This window comes from Seriola aureovittata, chromosome 3 (genome assembly GCF_021018895.1).
Source record: "Seriola aureovittata isolate HTS-2021-v1 ecotype China chromosome 3, ASM2101889v1, whole genome shotgun sequence".
Classification (NCBI taxonomy): Eukaryota; Metazoa; Chordata; class Actinopteri; order Carangiformes; family Carangidae; genus Seriola; species Seriola aureovittata.
Window position 1 is genome coordinate 27,254,818 of NC_079366.1, and position 19,231 is coordinate 27,274,048.

Here is a 19,231-nt window from a genome sequence, read left to right on the forward strand (position 1 = left end):
CACACTCGAATGCCATGCAATAACTTCTGAAACTTTGTTGGTCTTCGTGCATCAAATTCTGATAATACAATAAGGCTCGCAGCCCAGCACGACTGCTCCTGGGGGCTTGTTTTGGGCTGAGACAGAAATAACAAAAAGACGGGAAAGATAATTATTTAATGCTACGATGCACTATGGTCCATTGAGAAAAGTGGTTAGCGCTTCCTGTTTTAGTAAGACCTCTCTGTGCCCTTCTATTTTTAGTCCTAAAGTTGCCCAAACATGCAGCTTGTAAGCTGTGTGATCCCTCTCAGTAGATGTTGTTTTTTTGTTTTTTTCCTCCTCTCATACTGAACCTGAATTTACACACCCTCTCTTTGCACCTGGGCTCTAACCAATAAATCAATCACAGCTGTCATTTTCGCAAAAGTTGTTCAGTTTTAATTTTATATACTAATTAAAATGAGCATGCAGGCAGTTTTCTGTGCTGCTGGTTTTTATAATTCACACCAGTTAGTAACTAGGCTTTGCCAAAGAATGATAATGCTTGTTCATGGAGCCATGATTTCATGTATGTCCCCACTGGCAGGCTGGTCCTCTGGGCACCCGTGACACCCAGATGTTAGAGCCGCAGCTGCTGAATTCATTGCGAGAACGTCTGGAGAAGAGCATGTACTCCTTTTCTTTTTTTTTCAGAGTGGATTGTTCCTTCAATTTACAGATGAGATATTTGAGTGAAACATTAACTTTAACAAGCAGATTTTTCTTGTGCTTTTACACTACAACAGAGAGACACAGAGCGGAGAAAATGTGGCAGGTTTATGTGAATGACAGCAGATATAAAAGCAGCTTCCACGGTGTGATTTAAGAACTACAGTGGGAGTTTATGAGAAAGTGATATAATGTGGTTATTTCTGGCATGCAGGATTTGGAAGGCATGGGACAAATGAAAGGAAAAGGAGTTAGTTCCTCTTCCAGAATCTGAGTCATGGACACTGTGAAGTAAAAAAAAAAATGTGGACCAAGCTGAGAAAAGAGCGAGAGTCGACCTAAATTTGTGTTTGGGTGGCGACAGCTCCTCTGTGCCACATGTATGCAGCTCTCCGTCATAAAACTTCTGGGATGAAGGTGCAGCAGTCGGCACTCTCTTAAGTAAGAGTGATGGATGTGGAGTTTTGAGGAGAGGGTGGATGGGGAAGGAGGGGGGGAAGTACAGGAGATGATCACAGGAGGAAAAAAGAAAGAGAAGTGAGGAGGGGAGGGGGACACTGTGGGGGAGCTGAGGGAGAGAGACTGACTTTTGATGTTCTTGTGTGTGTGTGTGTGTGTGTGTGTGTGTGTGTGTGTGTGTGTGTGTGTAAAGACAGAGAGGGAGGGAGAGAGTGTGTATGGGATAGAGAGAGAGAGAGAGAGAGAGAGAGAGAGTAAGTGAGTGAGTTTCTCCTTAGTTGTTCCTCCTCTCCGCCTGACACCGGCAGTCTGCTTTTTCTCCTCCGCTGTGGTGAAACTCCACCAGGTAAGAAAAGCGACCAGACACTCTGACACTTTATGTGACAACCCGTCTCGCGGTTCTGCAGAACAATCCTGCGAAGTTTCAAATGAAAAAAAAAAAAAGAGGGAGAGAAGAAGAGGAAACACCCGGCGGTGCGTTTGCGTGCTCGCAGAGACGTGCACGATTGAAGGAAGTTATTCACAAGTTGCCAACTCAGCAGCAGTAATTCTTACTTTTTTTTTTTTTATTTGGAAGTTACCCCCCTAACATCGCCGTGCACGCTCTCAAGCGCCGGCTCACTGACACGTGTCTTTCAGTGCACGGGCGGTTGTGTTGTGTGTTGTGAGCGTTTTGAGTTGTGAGTTTATAGTTTCCTGCAGCCGCGTGCCAAACTGATGCTCTGGCTGTTGTAGACGTGGCTCCCTAAATTAATTCATTATGACTGTTGCGTGAGTGTTGCGGTTGGGTGAGTAATCCAGCAGCATTAGTTCATTATTCATCATGCTGTCAACATGGTCATTGGTGTCCTGATGGTGGAGGCGTGGTGGGGGGTGGGGGTCGGGGGGGGGGGGGGGGTGGTGGTGGTGGTGATGAGGTAAATTGAGTTCATGATGTAATAGATTAATTTAGTTCCTCTAAAGTGTGAGAAAATGTCAGATTAGCTGATGAAATCTGCTGTAAAATTTTCTTTTTTTTCTTTTACATTGGTATTCAAATGTCAAGCCAGTAGTTTTATTTATCATCCTCATTACTTTTCTGCACAATATGCACATAGCTACATGCAGCAAGAAGCGTTTCCAAAGAAGAGCAGTTACTGCTGATGCAGGACAGGGCAGTGTGGGAAATAAGCAAACTAACCAACAGGTTGATGCATCACGTGTTGCACATGCACGTTGTGTGATGTCAGAGCACAGCAAAAATTGTGTCTAAGCATGTACACTGAACAGATGTCAAAAAAATCACTGTGTCAGCATGTTGCATTAGAAATTAAGAGTAAAAACTTTGTGCCAAATATTTCTTGGCGTATCAGCAAGAGAAACAGTTTAATGTCCATAATTTAATGTTATGTAATGTAAGGTTTATGAACTTCAGTGTCAGTTTGGTGATAGGAATATGAACTTATGTAACAGTAAACTTCTTAGTGAGGCTTCACACTGGTCTATGTGAACAAGACTAAGAGCACAGCCATGCTAGCAGCTAACTGAGGCTGTAGCGCACTGCAATTCTGTGAGCTAAAGGCTAATTTCAGCATGCTAACATGCTCACAATGACAATTCTAACATGCTCATAGCCTATTTAATAGGTGTAACGTTCATCATATTAGCATGCTAACATATGCTAATTTGAGCTAAACACAAAGTAGCTGAGTGTGTTTTGCTGAAATCTGGCCATCAGTCAATAGGCTAGTTGTTGAGACAGTCTGGTTCAAAGTGGTGGACTGACAAACGGACGTTGCCATCCCTATAAAATAAAGAAACTTGCACTGATGGAGTGTGGATGATAATGGCAATCTTTAAAAAACTGGCTGCATCTGTGAGACTGTGCAGGTTGTATCTGTTCATTCAATTCTACATCCCAGCGCTCAGTACAACACACACACCGGCCCCAGCAGGCAGACAGAGGAAGTAGTCCAGCTTCACTCACCAGGATGTGGAGCTGATGCGATGTAGCGCTTTGAGACCTGTATGCTGCGCTGAGATGAATCACTCGTGGGGAAATCTGTACTAGCCTCCAAAATCAAATTTTTTGCATCACTGTAGTGAATCCACTGTTGAGAGCTCTGCAAAACTAGTACAATCCTTCTTCCATTGTGAGCACTTCCAGGCAGCACCAACCATCCTGCTCTCATGGTTTTTAAGCTTTAGTTTGTATTTTTGTATTTTTTTTTTAGGGCGACTGAAGCCATTCTCTTGCTGCAGTTTTTGCAAATCATCAGGGGTATGCGGATCAAGTAAATGACAGAAATGATAAATCTGAACCAATTTTTCCACCATGTTGCGGAAGTGAGCGGAAATGTATCCTCTGACATCGGCCTGGCCGTGACAGTGAAGCGCTCTCAGATAATAACTGTTATGATAATATTTTTTAATCATTGTGGGATAGAAATATCGAGGCATAGATCTCGTCGTTTCATTTTCTCAGACTCACGCTCCATTCGTCATCTGAGATCCTGTCTACGTTCATCCATCACTGCAAAAAAAAACCCCCGAGAATCTCTCTGTTATCTCTCTCATCTTTCTCTCCCTTGTTTATTTTTTCATGTTTGTTTTAGCTTAGCTCTGTCATCTGCCTTTTGTTTTTGCTTTTTGTCTTCTCCATATTTTGCTCTTCACACGTGTGGAGTTCAGAGGCTGGAAGTGGGGACGGATGACAGGAAGGATGGGGGAGACATGAATGAGCCAAATGAGAAAATATTGTGCCAACTTTTACAGTTTTGGACAGGTTTATATTCCTGACTTCTAAAATGTGGGCATGAAATTCAGAGAGAGCGAGGGAAATTGGTGCATTTGTGTTGCACAGATGAGGCGCTCCAAGGGCAACAGGTTCAGCAGAACATTTTGTCCTTGGAAATGTGTGTGAATGTTTACGTCTGTGAGAGGAATCAAATCACTGCTCATGTTTTCAAATCCAATTCAGTCCAGGTGTGTGTGTGTGTGTGTGCGTGTGTGTGTGTGTGTTTGTTTGTACGTATGGAAGGCCATGTGACTCGCCCCTTTCCCTTTTATCAACTGTATAGTTTTTCTCCGGGGCTTGTATCTCTAAATCCGAAACCTCTGGATCCCATATGAGAACTCCATACTCACAAGGATGAAGTGCCTCCTCTGGATTTGACCTTAATACCTCAGTTTTTTTCATTTTCTTCAAAGTTAAAGGAAAGTTACCTCCCTCAGATACAGTTCAGCCTGTGATGTTCACCGTATGTCAGGAGTTATTGAATGATGATGTGTTGTGATTTACTTTTTTTTTTTTTGCTTTCTGTTAATCTTGACTTGTCTAATTAGTGATTTCCGACATTTTCCACAAAACTTTCAAGTACTGCCAGAGAATAAATGTGGAGAACTTTTGCGTATTAAGGATGATGACAGCTGGATAAATAGTCCGTGAACACTGGAATATATCCATGATTTTGGTCGTGGCCCTTGCTCAAACCACAGCAAGTCTTGGCTGCGTTGCAATCTGGTATATTGAGACAAGCTGTTGCTGGAGAAATTTGCATCTCTGCTACTTTTACAGTGGATTTTCCCCTGTGTGACTAACTTCCCTGACTAAACATCGCTGTAAAATGGTGAGACTGGAAAGATTGTCAAGGCCTTCCAGGAATTCCTGAGGATTACTGTCAGTGTTTTTGACTCTTTAGATGAGATAACCTTCAAAAATACTTTGGTCATCATCAGCATAACTTGACACTTGTCCACAGGAATGTGAAAAATATAAACCACCTAACAAAATCTACCAAAAAATGTTGGTTTTGGTTTGATGGTTTTTTAATGTTTACTTTGATTTTAGTTTGTAGGAAGTTTCCCTGTAGAAGAAGGAAAAGCAAGCAACTTATAACTTTTCCACTCTCTTTCCTTTTTGTCTTTCCTTCCACTCTCAGGTTGTGTCAACCATGTTGGCGATGTGTTTGAGGCTGCTTTTGCTCCTCCCCCTGGTTTGCTGTGTCCCCTCCCCCTCTAGACCACCTGTCAGGCTCTGCAGACGATGCTGCGACCACCAGGAGCCGCCACAAGCCACAGCCCAATACCAGATGCCAGAGGTCCGCACTGTCATCAACATGACCATCCTCAAAGGTATCAATGAACTCATGAATTAACGTGACAGGTCTGCCGTCATGAGTCTGCTTCATGCTGCACTTCCTCAATCAGATCACTGCTTTTTCCAGATGTCCATGTCTCCGTCAAGCTTCCTATTTAATAGGAGGCATAATCATGTATGTTATAATGGAACAGTGCTACTCAGGTGTGACCGTGCAGTGACGGTTCAGTGGATTTGAGACACAAATCGAGACTGATTTCCAAAAAGACATTAGACACGCCACAGATAGAAAAACAAACAGGAACCACTTTAAAGTAGCAGACTTCCAAGAAACAGTGACTTTAACGGCTTTTGACAGCGTCTGTCAAAGGAAATGTGTATCAACATGTGACTTGATGTAATATATGAAGTGAAGAAATTGATTTAGTGAGGAAATGACATTTTACTAGGCAAAATATATTTACAAACACAACCACATCGTGTTGTCAGTTTATCTTAGATACACTGTATTTACAGGAGTCAGAAAAACAAGCTTGTCTTTTAACTTTATTTGACTTTTTACTAGAGGTCTTAATGGATCCAAAAATTTGGATTTGGTCCAGAATGGTCTTTGAATCTGGACATGAATCTAACATAAATACCTTCTTGAACTTCTGCGCACAGTTAGACTCGGGCTGAAGAAGACTTGAACATAATTACCCACAATCATAAAACGGAGCATGAATTGAATAACCAGCTTGGTAAAGCAAGCAGCTGCCCCAGGGCTGCAGACCCTCAGGGGGCCCACAAGGTCTCAGGTAATGTGTGTGTACCAATAGTGCATTTTAAACTGGAATGTGAAGGTCATCAAGTTCGCACCTTCACTTGTGGCTCTATGTTAAAATCCAGTTTTGCCACCTTAAATATTTCAGGTGATATCATGAATACCAGGTGTGTATTCTTAAATGAATTTGTGTGTCGTTAAATAACCCGCAAAGTATCAACAGCAAACCCTGGGCTTGCACATGACTGACTCAAATCCTTATGGTTACAGTGAGTCCTGTCACAGCCCGATCTGTAAAAGCTTGTATGACTTATTATTATAGGTCAGACAGTGAGGAAGGCCAACTGTGAAGATGTGTGCGTGTCTGTGATTAATTGTGTGTTTGTGGCTTTGTTTGTATTTGCAAGTGTTTAAATCCTGAGGGGAAACAGAGAGAAATGGAGAAATATGACAAGAGAGATTAAAAATACAAGATTTTTCAAATGTCCAAGAGCTACACTGTCACAGCTGGAGAGGGATTTGTGAGAACATGTGTGTCTAATATCAGAGACATAGCTGCCAACTCCACCAGAGCAGTCCAAACGATGTGTCATCACTTTGTTGTTTTATCTGCTGCTCCTTTGATAACTGGACACGCCAAGTCTGTTCTGACCCGCAATCAACCCCCAAACCAGTCCAACTGCTGAAGCAAGAAAAAAGAAAAATCTTCCTTTTCTTCTTTTTCTCACTCTCTTGTCTCACATACACAAACACACACATGCACATACATACTTTCTGGGCAATTAAAGCCCCTTTTGTACCACAGAAGAACTCGTGAACTTTTCCATTGTAAGAACTTAGGTCCAATTTTAATTTCTTGGACCAGGTTGGTGCTTTAAAAACTCTGAGCGGAGCAGTACTTTCCACTGGGGCCACAAACTCCCTGGACTATGCACTATAAAAAAGTTCATGATTGATGACAAAGGCTGTTATTTGACATTCAGATCCAATTGTTCACTGGTGGGAAGCAGTAGAGGGATCATGTCTTTGTCGCAAACAAACCGAAACAAAACGCTCTTGGAGCTCTTTCATTTATTGATTTTAAGTTCAGGTTCTGGATGGATACATGATGCTTTTAATGGAAAAAGGGTTTTCACTTTAGAAAAATAGGCTTGAACAAATCCTTTCCTGTCATTTTTTGTCAAATCCTGAATCTGTGTTTTGTGTCAAAGTGTTGCTCCTGTGTTCAAATGAGGCAATAAAACCGTGTCACTGAATTGCAGCTGTGCAGCGAGGGAGGTCTCGGCAGGCGCTTTCACCTGGCACTGAACCTGCTTATGTGGAAGAAAGCACACACACACACTAACACACACACACACACACACACACACACACACACACACACACACACACACACACACACACTAACACACACACACAGGCGCACAACCATGCATAAAGACACACACTTAGCCATGGACAATTATAGTTGCCCACATGCAATATGCACAAACAATACCCACAGACAAACACTCCTTTTTCTTCTGTGTGTTTCAGTGACTCGCTGGAAAACAATAACGCCTACTTTCAGTGTGTGTGTGTGTGTGTGTGTGTGTGTGTGTGTGTGTGTCTGCACTAATGTGTGTGTCTGGCTTTGCCCCCACAAAGCCGCTGTTATCGAATTTAAACAGTGTAACCCACAATCAGTTCCTCAGCCAATCTCAATTGGGGGGGAGCATCCAGCCAAATTTCTCAAAAGAACCCTCAGTCATGGACAAAGGCGATTCTGCACCCACACATTTCTGCATCAACATTCACAGGATTAAATTATGTCTTACACTGCGTTAAAATATTCAGGACGTTCAGGGTGGCTTAATTACGGTGAAAACATGAAATGTAAATCTCAAATTTTTGCGATGTTGCCTTTGCAGTCTGAAAGCCTAAAGTCACGAGATATGTTAATCAGTAGGGACCCTCAGATCTCAAGTTATACAGATTTCCTAAGTGTCAGCTGTAAAATTTAAATACTGATCACATTTTAGTTGTAGACCTTGCAGAACGTGTTCATCTTTCAACATTGAAGGTAAGATGTCAGTATGTGTTATGTGTCAGTGGTTCCCAGCTGGTGTGGGCTGCCGGCCCATTCTGAGTGGGTTGTGGGGAAAGTGGGTATTGACTTTCCACAAGTGTTTTATTTCTAAAGTACAGTCTCTCATATCAACATGCCTGTTGACTTTAACAGTCTTTCCAGAGCCTTTGTTACATGGTGTAATGTAACTACTGTTGCAATGCGTTTGATGTTCGTTTAAATGTTGGTTTTTGAGCCTTAATTGCTGCAATGCTTCTCATTTTTTGAGTCCCAGCTATTTGTACTTTGAATCTTTTCTGATTAGCATTGGTTAGCATTGGTTAGCATTGTTGTTCTCACAGCAAGTTGGTCCTCAGTTCAAATCCACTGACACGTGGAGTTGATGGATGGAAATGAACTGAAATGGTGTTAATGTGATGCATGTGTGGACTGTGAGCTGATGTGCAAGCCTACACCAGTTGGGAAACGATATACTTAGTTTGATGTAAAGGTAAACTTACTAGCTTTTTGGCGAGCTTTCAGCTCCATCTGGCATTTTATTAGAACGAATTGCTCAGGTGTCGTTCCACGTCCACTGACTCCTGTCTGACGACTTTGACCGCTTCCCAGTCAGCGCTGCATCCACTCTTGGTCTGGTGTTCACATTGGCATGTTGTCTGTTTCCCATGTTCATTCAGTCTCTTGTCCAGGGTCCATTCTCTTTTTCCATTGTAATGTTCAAGGTTAAAGAGTAAAAATATGTATACACAGAATTATTATTGTTTTTGAATCGGAGCAGATATATTCAGAGACTTCTGGCGCACAGATACTCGCCTTTTTTCTTCCTTCAGTATTTAATTCTAGGTGCAACCAAATAAAATGTCTTGTCACACTTCTGCAGTGGATGACTTCACCATGACACAGTTCACAAACAGCTTCAGTCATATGGAGCTTCGTGTCTTAAAAAGTGAGATCCTAAATACTCCCATACTTTGGATTTAAACTGGGCAGATGTTGCCTGAGTTCAAGCTATTTACTTGTTAGCATAATTCTAAGTATTTGTATTGGTATCAGGAAAGAATTTGAATGGTACTGGAACATACAGTAGATTTTTTCTAGACAAGCCGTTTTGCATGTTAACAACATATTAACTTCACTTTTCCAGGGTGGAGCAGCTCCGTTATGAGGCAGATGAGCCAAGATAAGGGGAAAGGGGTGAACCAGAGAATCAACTTACAATACTTCTGAAATCTAAATGCTGTAATTTAGCATCTAGAAGTGGATACTAGGATTTTATTGTTGTTGACACTGAGCAGGAAAAAGAAAGACATGCAGGGTTCCAAGTAGCCGTGTTGTTATTTGATTTCAGGATGAAGGATCAGTCCCATATATGGTTACCAAGTGCAGAGGTGGCTGCTAAGCTGCTGTTTGTGGAAACTACTGTAACTCTCCTCAGGGCTTTTTTTTTTTTTGTGGACACTGGTCATAGCCAGACAGATCTTTGTGGATGTGTGGAGAGGATGAGCTGTGTTTACCTCCGGTCTTCAGGAAGTTTTGGTCATGGTGAGCGAGGGCAGTGCTGTGGCTTCTTCCTGTGTGGTTTACCCAGCCCAGAGGTGCTTAACTCATGACCTGCCTAAATGTCTGCAGAGCAGCGTCCTACAGGCAGCACAGCAAGATTTTACAAAGGTTGTCTTTATGTCACCCAAGCTCCAGAGCCTCATAGACCCACATGTATTTAAATATCAGCATTTCAAAGCTTGAAAAGCATGTAGTTTTGAATCTGCCAAGATGACTTGAAAGGTCTCTGTAGCAGAGCCAGTAAAGAAGCATGTCATCCTTCAACTGAATGTGAAAATCACAAACTGTCACCAACTTTTCATCCAAAAATTTCAACAGGCTGTGCTGTTCCTCAGTTTATTTGCCTCTGTTTATTGTCGTGGGAGTGTTTTCTTAGCTCAGAGGCCTTTATATTCACAGCTGCTTCGTGGTGATATGAGGATGAAGTTTAAAAGGGGCCATAAGCAGTGTCACTTGATTTCAGAGCAAAAGAGGTTTTTGTGTACTGGAAACAATAGCAACACTCAAAATGTCCACTTAACCCGAGACATTTCAGTCAGCAGCGGTGACAGGAGGATATACATAAGCTCATTAATCACTTTCAGAGCTTGTTGACAGGTCGCATATGAATATAAAATCCTGAGAGAAACGGTGTCTTGTTGTTTAGGAAGCAAAAAAAAACAGGATACAACAGAGAAGCAAACATATACTGTAAACAAGAGTAGAGCAAATAAGGTCCATGAAAACATCCAGCTAACATTTTTAACATTAGCACAGGTGGCTTTATGAAGTAAATGGTTTGGACAAGGTCTAATTTGTGTGAACAGAAAGGTGACAAATTAAAGGAAGAATGGTTACAGGTGACTGATGAGAATGTGACACCTATGGCCTTCACAGTCACGACATCACAACACAGTCGAGCACCTGTAGGAGATTTTAGACCGACACGTCAGGCAGCGCTCTCCTCCACCTTTATCGAAGCACCAAATGGGGGAATATGTTTTGGAACAATGTCGTTCATCTCTCCAGTGAAGTTTGAATCGACGTCCAAGAGTAATTAAACTGTTCTAGCAGCTGGAAATCAACACTTTACTAACCACTAACACTTAATACTGGTTTTCCTTTTACCCATCTGTGTTTGTTTGTATGTGTGTAAAGTTTGATTTAAAGTTGATGCTAATCGAGCCCAGCTGTACAACAGGACACCAACACGACCTCGATTGTCATGGTTACAATAATAAACACGCGGACTGTACCGACAGCGGCGTACCTCCTACCTTTGTCGCCACGGTTACTAAAATAACAGTCACGGCTTGGATAGGTTTAGGAAAAGATCGTGTTTCGCTGCTTCCTCAACATTAGACGATCTTATCCCACGTCGCCGAACTGTGGCTCATAATAACCTGCTGCACAAACGACCTTTGGGCTGGTTTTTTACTGGAGGACAGTCCTATAGGTTGGATTTGTCCTGTCGATATCACCACTCTAACCCTGGACAGATGCATCACACGTGTTGTGCATTAATTATAGTTTTCCCCAACAGTAACTGTGTTTACCTTGTGAGGCGGAAGTCGGTGCAATCGCTATATTTACATTCTTTTATTCTCTTAGAGTGGCTCTCTGGGAGCAGGTACCTTTCCTTCATGTTTGAATGTAACAGAGCCTTTCTTCAACTTCTGTAATCTTGTTTTGCCTCGCAACAATTTCCACCAGCATCGGAAACTTGTAGAGGAAAGCACAAGAAGGCCATCCTGACCAGTCACGTACTTGCAGTCCCCATGTGGTACCACCTTTGCCACTGTAGCCCTGACGTGTGGTCACCTTATGAGGAGACACACGTCAGCTCTGGTCTGTAGCTACACGTGTGATGAAATGGCTCCCAGGCCCGAGATCAGCATCTGTTGTACAAATGTGTTGCTGCCATGTGACTCCAAAACACCGTTTTATGATCTAAGGAAAGGTCTGGTTTTAGCTTTGTGAATCCAAAATCACCAAATTTAGAGATGGTTTTCACAGGACAGTTGATATTTCCAGTGTGTTGTACTTGGATTATATTTTCTATTTTAACAAGTAGAACCGGCTAGTTTGTCTCTTACAGAGTTGGCGCCTCGACATTTAAACTAAACTGCTACATCTCTTGTATAAGGTGAACATATGTGTTGTTGAATTGCCTCTTAATAGAAGGTGCGTTTAAACATCTGTTTTCTTTTTGTCAGCCAGGTGTTGATCTCTTTCTTTCCTTCACTTTCTTTCACCCACGTTTTAACCACTGGTTTAGTTTTTTGAACATGTGTCGGCATTAAAATATTCTCCCTGTAAGCAATGTGTGTAAGCAGAGATAAATCATATCGACTTTATTGCAGTTCCAACTGGTCTTCATTAGAGGTAAATAAAGGTCAGGGTTCACTTTAATGAAGTTCAAAGTGTGGCTCGTAAATCGTTTATATTCTGACCACAGTTTACATGTTTCCCTCCTCACACATTTCTTGTGTTATAGTCAAAGAAGAATTTAACCAAATTCCTTCAGATTTATAAACAGGGTTCCAAATGTTTTGATTTGAAAGTTTTGTTGCCATTTGTGGATTTGTAGCCATTATGAACACAAGAACAAGATGAATAAAAGCTTAATTGGCATCGTTTGCATGACTAAATGGACGGTCTGTTGTGGAGCAAGCGCTCAGATCAAGTCTTTCTCTCTAAAAGCTGCACTTTGCTCAATGATAAGACGACCTCTCTAATTCTGGGATATTGTTCATGTTCTTCTTTGGTACAGCGGGGGTACAATGAGGACTAATTTCCATTTCAAAGATAGCTGTCTTATCTCAATGAGCTGCATCTAATGTTTTCCCAAGGAAAAAACATATTAAGAGCTAAAATCTTTCTGTTTCACATAAACACTGAAAATGAAAGAAGTTCAGATTAAGCTCCTGATGTTTCTGTCTGACCTGCTCACCTGTGTTTCTTCTTGCCCCCCCCAGGTGATAAAGGAGACAGAGGTGACAAAGGCACACCTGGAAAACCTGGTCTGGAGGGCCCTTCCGGCTACCGAGGACCCATGGGCCCTAAAGGCAGCAAAGGCCAGGCGGGTGCCCCCGGGGACGCCTGCAAGATCCCTCACTCTTCCTTCTCAGTGGGACGTCGAAAGTCCCTGCACAGCGTGGACTACTACCAGGCACTGGTGTTCGACACGGTGTTCGTCAACCTCCACGAGCACTTCAACATGTTCAAGGGCAAGTTCTACTGCTACGTGCCGGGGATCTATTTCTTCAACATCAACATCCACACCTGGAACTTCAAGGAGACCTACCTCCACCTGATGCACAACGACAACGAGCAGGTGATCCTGTACGCTCAGCCCAGCGAGAGGTCCATCATGCAGAGTCAGAGCGTCATGCTGGATCTGGCTCTGAACGACGAGGTGTGGGTCCGGCTCTACAAGAGGGAGAGGGAGAACGCCGTTTACAGTGACGACGTGGATGTTTACATCACCTTCAATGGATACCTGGTGGCACCAAGCATCCAGTGAGAACAGGACAGAGGGAATAATGGGAGGATTGGCAGAATCTCTGGGTCAAATATTTTTCTTTTTTTTTTTTTTTTTTTATTGCCGTGGATACTGCTTTGTGCCGAGGAAGAAGAACTAACTAGAAGACATTTACAAGTTTTGGTGCTTTTGAAATATTCCTCTCAGCCTGGAGAGGAACATACTGTGCCCTCTTAAATGTGGACCTGCCAAAAATATTAGAATCAAAAGGAACAATAAAAAAAAGGGGAAAAGGTATCACAGCACACAATTAGGAAAGAATGTTGAATTACTTCCTTTGCACTAGAAATACACTTTTGTACAAAGCCAGACTTTTTTTTTTTTCTTCTTTTTGTGCTGTGCTAGTTTTTCCTCTTGGGTTTCTCCTTTCAGGGACTTTGTGTAAAAAGTTTTATCACTTATCAGGAATCATAAATCTGTGCAATCATTTATATATTTGTGCCATGATGCTTCTTAACACGGGCAGAGTGCTGTCATACCTTTCACTTCTTGCCTTTCAGAAGAACACTTTAAAGGGTCAGTTCACAACACTCAAAAAAACAAAACAAAACAAACACATTTTGCCACTTACTCTGATGGTGTGTAACCATGCCGATAGTTCAAATTGTATTTGCTGAAGTTAAGAGCTCCTTCAACCTGATGTAATGATGTTACATCATAATACATTAAGCTGCTGCAGGAAATTTGAAAGCGCTCTCTACCGACAGGCCCGCAACAAGAGGCTGGTAGAGTCCATGACCCGGTCTGAATTATACTCAGTCTAATCGCATGTGAAAGGGTCACATTTTAATGCCACGGTGTGAAATAGGACTTTCAATTATTTGTATAAATTAGCATTTGAAACTAATTATTTTTTTGCAATTAGATTCTATGATATTATTAAAAGATTGTTGCTCTTTTTGACAACGGTTACTTTGTAACACACCACGCTTCTGCCGGTGTTGGTGACCATATTTTAGTTGGGGTCTAATTATCTTCTGGTCGATGTGAAGCCACTGAGAATCTGCTCTGAAAATGAGTTCATACATGATTTGGGAAGGTTTTCCAGGGGTGTGTTTCACATCCAGCCCAACATTTTGGACATTTTGTGGGGTGGGGGGTTAGGGTCTCACCTATTGAACCTCCTCTGGAAAGATCAGTGGTGAGAGGCGTCTTCTGGCTCTGGCCCGCCCTCTCTTCTCTCGATGTGCTGTAGGCTGTTCATCTTTCATTTTAAGGGTAACTGGATGGCAGAGATCAGAATCGTCTAATTCCATATCATCTGGACATGGCACACCTCAACATCTCTCTCTTGTGCCGTCTCACAGATGTGTCACAGTGGATAATTACAGTGTGTCGACAGTTCTGACCCTTGAATCTCTTCCTACAAAACAACTAAACTATAAAACTAAAGGACTTAATTTAGAGACAGGTGGAATTTTGTTTGTGGCTCTCAAAGTTTTTTAAAATGACATGTAGATTCCTCATCAGCAATGTCTCTTTCCAGAAACAGTGATGTGGTTAATCAGGATTATCACTGTTATAATTTTACATTGAGGCTATTTTAAAACTGTCCAGAATGGAAGCTCTAAAAATCACTTTAAATAAAACTGCAATTATCTGCATCGCTAGGGCTAAGTGGAAAAATAAATATTAGAATTTTTTTATTTCTGAACTGACCCTTTAAACAAGAACATATCCCAACATATCAAAATAATAATAATAAACAAAGGTGCTTTATTATCAAATGCAGGAATGCATTAGGATTTTTAATGATTAAATATCATGTCTTCTTACTGCAGAGCAGTTTATGTAAATATCTGTATAATAGCTGTCTTTATAGCTCATATCTGTGCTACCAGTTGTGCTGTTGGGGCTGGACTTTGTATGTTTTTATTTGTAAACAATATTTCCTCCTTCACTAACCAAGTCTCTCTTTGTTCTGTATCAGTGAACAGCAAAAAGACACTTGATTATAAAGAAATTAAAAATTTTCATAATTCCAAATGAAGTCAGGCGCCTGTATCTTCCATTAACATGTCACTTTATTTTAAGTACAAAGCACATCATCACATTTCTACAGAGCTTTCCTTACTTTTTTCATTTTTTTACATTAGACAGGATCCCGTTTAAGACTTGGCTCACAATTAATCCACTCAATCCTACGAGGGGAATGGTTTTTGAATTTAACCCCCAAAACTAGCCAAAAATAAACCAAAAAAAAAAAAAATACTAAGGAAAAAAACTCATCTGAAACTTTCAGAGACAGTGGATGGGTCTCTGCAGCTTGCCAGCTCCATCTGTTTGGCCATATCCCTCCCATTAGCTGTAATGCTGTCCTCAGGGAGGCTTTGCTAGAGGAAAAGCAGGCTGCAGTGTTATAAATACTTTAAGCCCCGAGTGGAGATCTGAAAAGCTCTATTGGGAAACAAAGCAGGACATCAGAACAGTTTCCTGGATCGGCAGCCCAGACTAGTGGAGGCTGATCCAATGTGCACAGGAGGTAGTTAAAATGAGCACTGGTTGATTTAGTTCACTTTAGCGTTTCATTTGGCCTAGTTTAGGTTTGTCTGACTTAGTTTTGTCATTGAACAGAATATTTACACACTGAAAAGAGGGAACATGAAATAAAATAATGTGAATCCGCAAGTGATTAAAAAAGAAAAAAAAAAACCCCATTAAGAACCATGAATTGCAACAGTGGAGTCGAAAAATGGTGCAGAACAACAGCAAAGCTTCATTAAGGCCAGGTAGGAGGAATACATCAATTAAAATCGAACATGATAATAATTACCCACTGGACATGTGATTTTAAAGAACCTATATTTGCGCTCACTTTGTTGCCCAGTAAAAATATCTGCACACAGCACTTCAGTTAAATACCCTCACAGTCGGTCGCAGCAATCGGCCCAATTAACTCAACTTTTACAAGACTGTCGAACACAACCGGCCAGTTGAGCCTGTTTCACTCAGTCCTATTAAACAATAAACAATCAAGTGGTGTAAAATCGTAAAACTTCTAACTACCCCTGCCGAGTGTTAACACTGGCGATATTTGTAAGTTTTGTATAATTTACTTTTACAAGGACAGATTCAGCCAAAAGGAGTCGCATAAGAGCTGAGAGTCGCAGTTTCGATTCAATAAGTACGATTCAACAAGTATGAGTCACTTATAAGCATCATGTCCAACCAGAAAAACTGCAGGGCTCGTGTTGTCGGCTTTTCTGGTTTTTGACTTGTTTTATTCTCACAATTTTATGGACACCATTCAACCAGTGAATTATCTTCCCTTTTGGGAGTTATTACATTCAGTTTATATATTGATTGATTTGATTACACTTCCAGTTTTGTTTATTTTTTCACAAGTGCATCATTTGTAAGTTTCATTCCTCATGCATCATGCTGCCTAATCATTAGAGCATTTGTTACGCAGCTAAATAAGAAATACTGAGGAGCGGCTGAAGTGGACACATCAAAGTTTCCATATAATATATATTTTTATATAATAATATTAAATCAGAGAAAAGACAACGGGACTTATCCGAGACACGGGAATAAAAAGACACAGATCATAGACTCCGTCTTATCACTTTGTGGAGGATTTTTACTGGTGTGCAGGGCAGATGAAGCAGTGGTGTATGAAGATTAAAACCCCAGGCTTTATGTACTATTAAATATAACAGCACGTAAAGTGTCATGGTGTGTGAGCCATTACTTAAACCTTCCCTTCTCACATTAAACTACTGGGCTGGACAAACCTGCTTTGTGACTGACAAATCACTTGCAAAAACTTGAGACTTAACTCTGGATTAGATTCATGTATTTCAGATCCAAAACGCAGAACGCAGACCAGGAGGCAGGTTAACAGCTGCAAGGTAGTTTTATTTTACACTTAAGTAAGATTAGGGGGGGGTGAGGGGCTGGGGTCCAGACTGAGGCTTGCGTGGAGAAGATGGCTGGTAAGCTGAAGGAGTGGAACATGGAAGCGCACTGAGGGCCCAAGTGGAAAGTGGCGAGGGCGTCTTGGTTGGGTGAGGCTGGGAGCGAAAAATCTGGAAAGGAAACCAAGGGGTAACCAAACAGGAAGCAATACTAGGAAACCAGACTTGAGAGGTCGCCGTAGCGTCTGTGCCACAAGGGAGACTGAACCATCTGGCAACATAAGACCAAAGGCTAGAACCGGTGTTTAAATACTGCAGCAGGTTAAAGAGCTTGGCTCTAGCTTGGTTGGCTGATGAGTCACAAGTGCTCAGGTGAATTGGCAGGAGCCGGGACCAGGAAACCACAACCAGCAGAGACAGACATATACACACAGGCAGGGAGACAGACAAAACCAGGAACAGACAAGCACAGGGAACAAATGAGAGAAAGTCTAATCCGAACACAGTATGTCACAAGAAAAACAAACATTATAGAACAATAAAAGTAAGAGACAGTTTGTATGGTAGTAATTCTTTCCCAACATCCAAATCAGGGTCCTGACCCCCCCAAGAATGCTGAAGCACATAGGTGGTCTCTTCTGTCGCTTCTTCCCACTCTCACCTGCAAGCAATTCTGATGATGGATCTTTGTGTTTGACAGGTTGTAGGCAACACTAGAGGCTGCAGCTGCGTCTGTGCAGCCGTATTAGCATTAGCATTAGCATTTAAACACATGACTTCATATAACTGCTCTGTATGACGTTGTTTTGACAAGCTAACATACTGTAGCTCCTGAGTGGCTAAGTGCTTATCATCAGTGGAAACAAAGAAACGGTCTGATATGTTCGAATGAGCTGATGTTCGAATGATGCAATAAATTTCTCGTCCATTTTGCAGTTGTTTGTAACACAAAACGTTGACATCAGATCTTTTAATTAACTTCTGCTTCTGTCTTCTTCAAGGTTGTTCTCGCATTGCTAACACAGGACTAAAGCGCAGTGCTCTTATTACTGAGAGACCTACTGGAAAAAGGGCTGAGAGGCTGCAGGATGGAGGATTTCCTAGACTAAACCCGGGTAACTAGAGCCACCTGTAAACCAAAGTAGTCGCAAGTTGAAAACAGACCAGTAGATGTTGAATACAGTGATAAAAGGGAAAATGGCAGCATAACCTCTGTCCTTTTCCAGTGATCCAAAACTAACAGACTAATACCATTTCTCTGTTAAAAATAATTAAAAGATTTACAATTCAGCAGATCTAGACGGTTTTAGTGTTTGAAATATCAATTGCACTGTGAGGCCTTCTGCATTCCTGCTTCTCTGCAGTTATGTAACTGATGAAGCAGAAGGGAAATTGAAGGGTGGAGCTGGTGTGGTGGGGGGAGGTTATGATAGATGTTATGAGACTACAAAGACAGGTTAAAGACTGTTTTATTTAGGTTGGGGAGAGTGGAGGCCGAACCTTGAAGCTAACAGCTGTTTTCAGGGCTGACTGAATTGAGGCCTGTTGTCTCGTAGATTAGAAACAGGAAGCAGGGCCAAGCTCCGAGGCAGCGCTCCCCTAATTACAACCACATGACCTCTGACCACACTCATCTGTCAGTGGTAGACAGGGTTTTTGAGGGATAAGATGGAGACAAAAAAAAAGGAGTATGTCAAGATGGAAAAGGAAAACAGGTTGGAGCAAATGAAAGGAGGTTTATGGAAAGAAAAAAATATAACGAAAGTGGAAGTTGAATAAAAATATGTATGGCAGATCAAAGGGCACAACATGGTTCCTGACAGTTTCTTGAAATCACAAAATTACAACTCTTTAAAACAGAAAACCCCAAGATATAAATCTACAGTTATGGGATCTGCAATCTACCAGTGCTGCATAAGCAGAGCAGACAGGAAGGTTGAGACGGAGCCAACTAACCTTTCATATACCCTCCAAAGTAAGCAACATCATTTCTACAGCTGGAGAGTTATGCCCCTTTTAGATGGTGTGTACATACCAGTGAGCTGCAGTGTGTGTGTGTGTGTGTGTGTGTGTGTGTGTGTGTGTGTGTGTGTGTGTGTGTGTGTGTGTGTGTGTGTGTGTGTGGCCTTGTTTTACTATATTTGCAGGCCCGATCCCAAAAGTTTAAATGGCTAAAAAAGACAAAAAGCTGATTATTGGGTCAGTGTAAAGGCACAGGTTGGGTTAAGGT

At 41.7% G+C, this 19,231-nt stretch overlaps 1 protein-coding gene across 3 annotated transcripts; it reads left to right on the forward strand.

The window, feature by feature from the left end:
- The first annotated feature begins 1,349 nt into the window (after positions 1–1,349).
- Positions 1,350–15,130, forward strand: c1qtnf6b (C1q and TNF related 6b). 3 transcript variants are annotated; one of them, XM_056367032.1, is made up of 3 exons: positions 1,350–1,495; positions 5,070–5,262; positions 12,576–15,130. In XM_056367032.1, the coding sequence occupies exons 2-3, from the start codon at positions 5,082–5,084 to the stop codon at positions 13,121–13,123; spliced, it is 729 nt and encodes a 242-aa protein (XP_056223007.1). In that variant the 5' UTR covers positions 1,350–1,495; positions 5,070–5,081; the 3' UTR covers positions 13,124–15,130. The 3 variants fall into 3 exon arrangements, with proteins under 3 accessions (XP_056223007.1, XP_056223023.1, XP_056223018.1); XM_056367048.1 differs by lacking the exon at positions 1,350–1,495 and adding an exon at positions 1,507–1,623; XM_056367043.1 differs by lacking the exon at positions 1,350–1,495 and adding an exon at positions 1,823–1,937.
- The last annotated feature ends 4,101 nt before the right edge of the window (positions 15,131–19,231 follow it).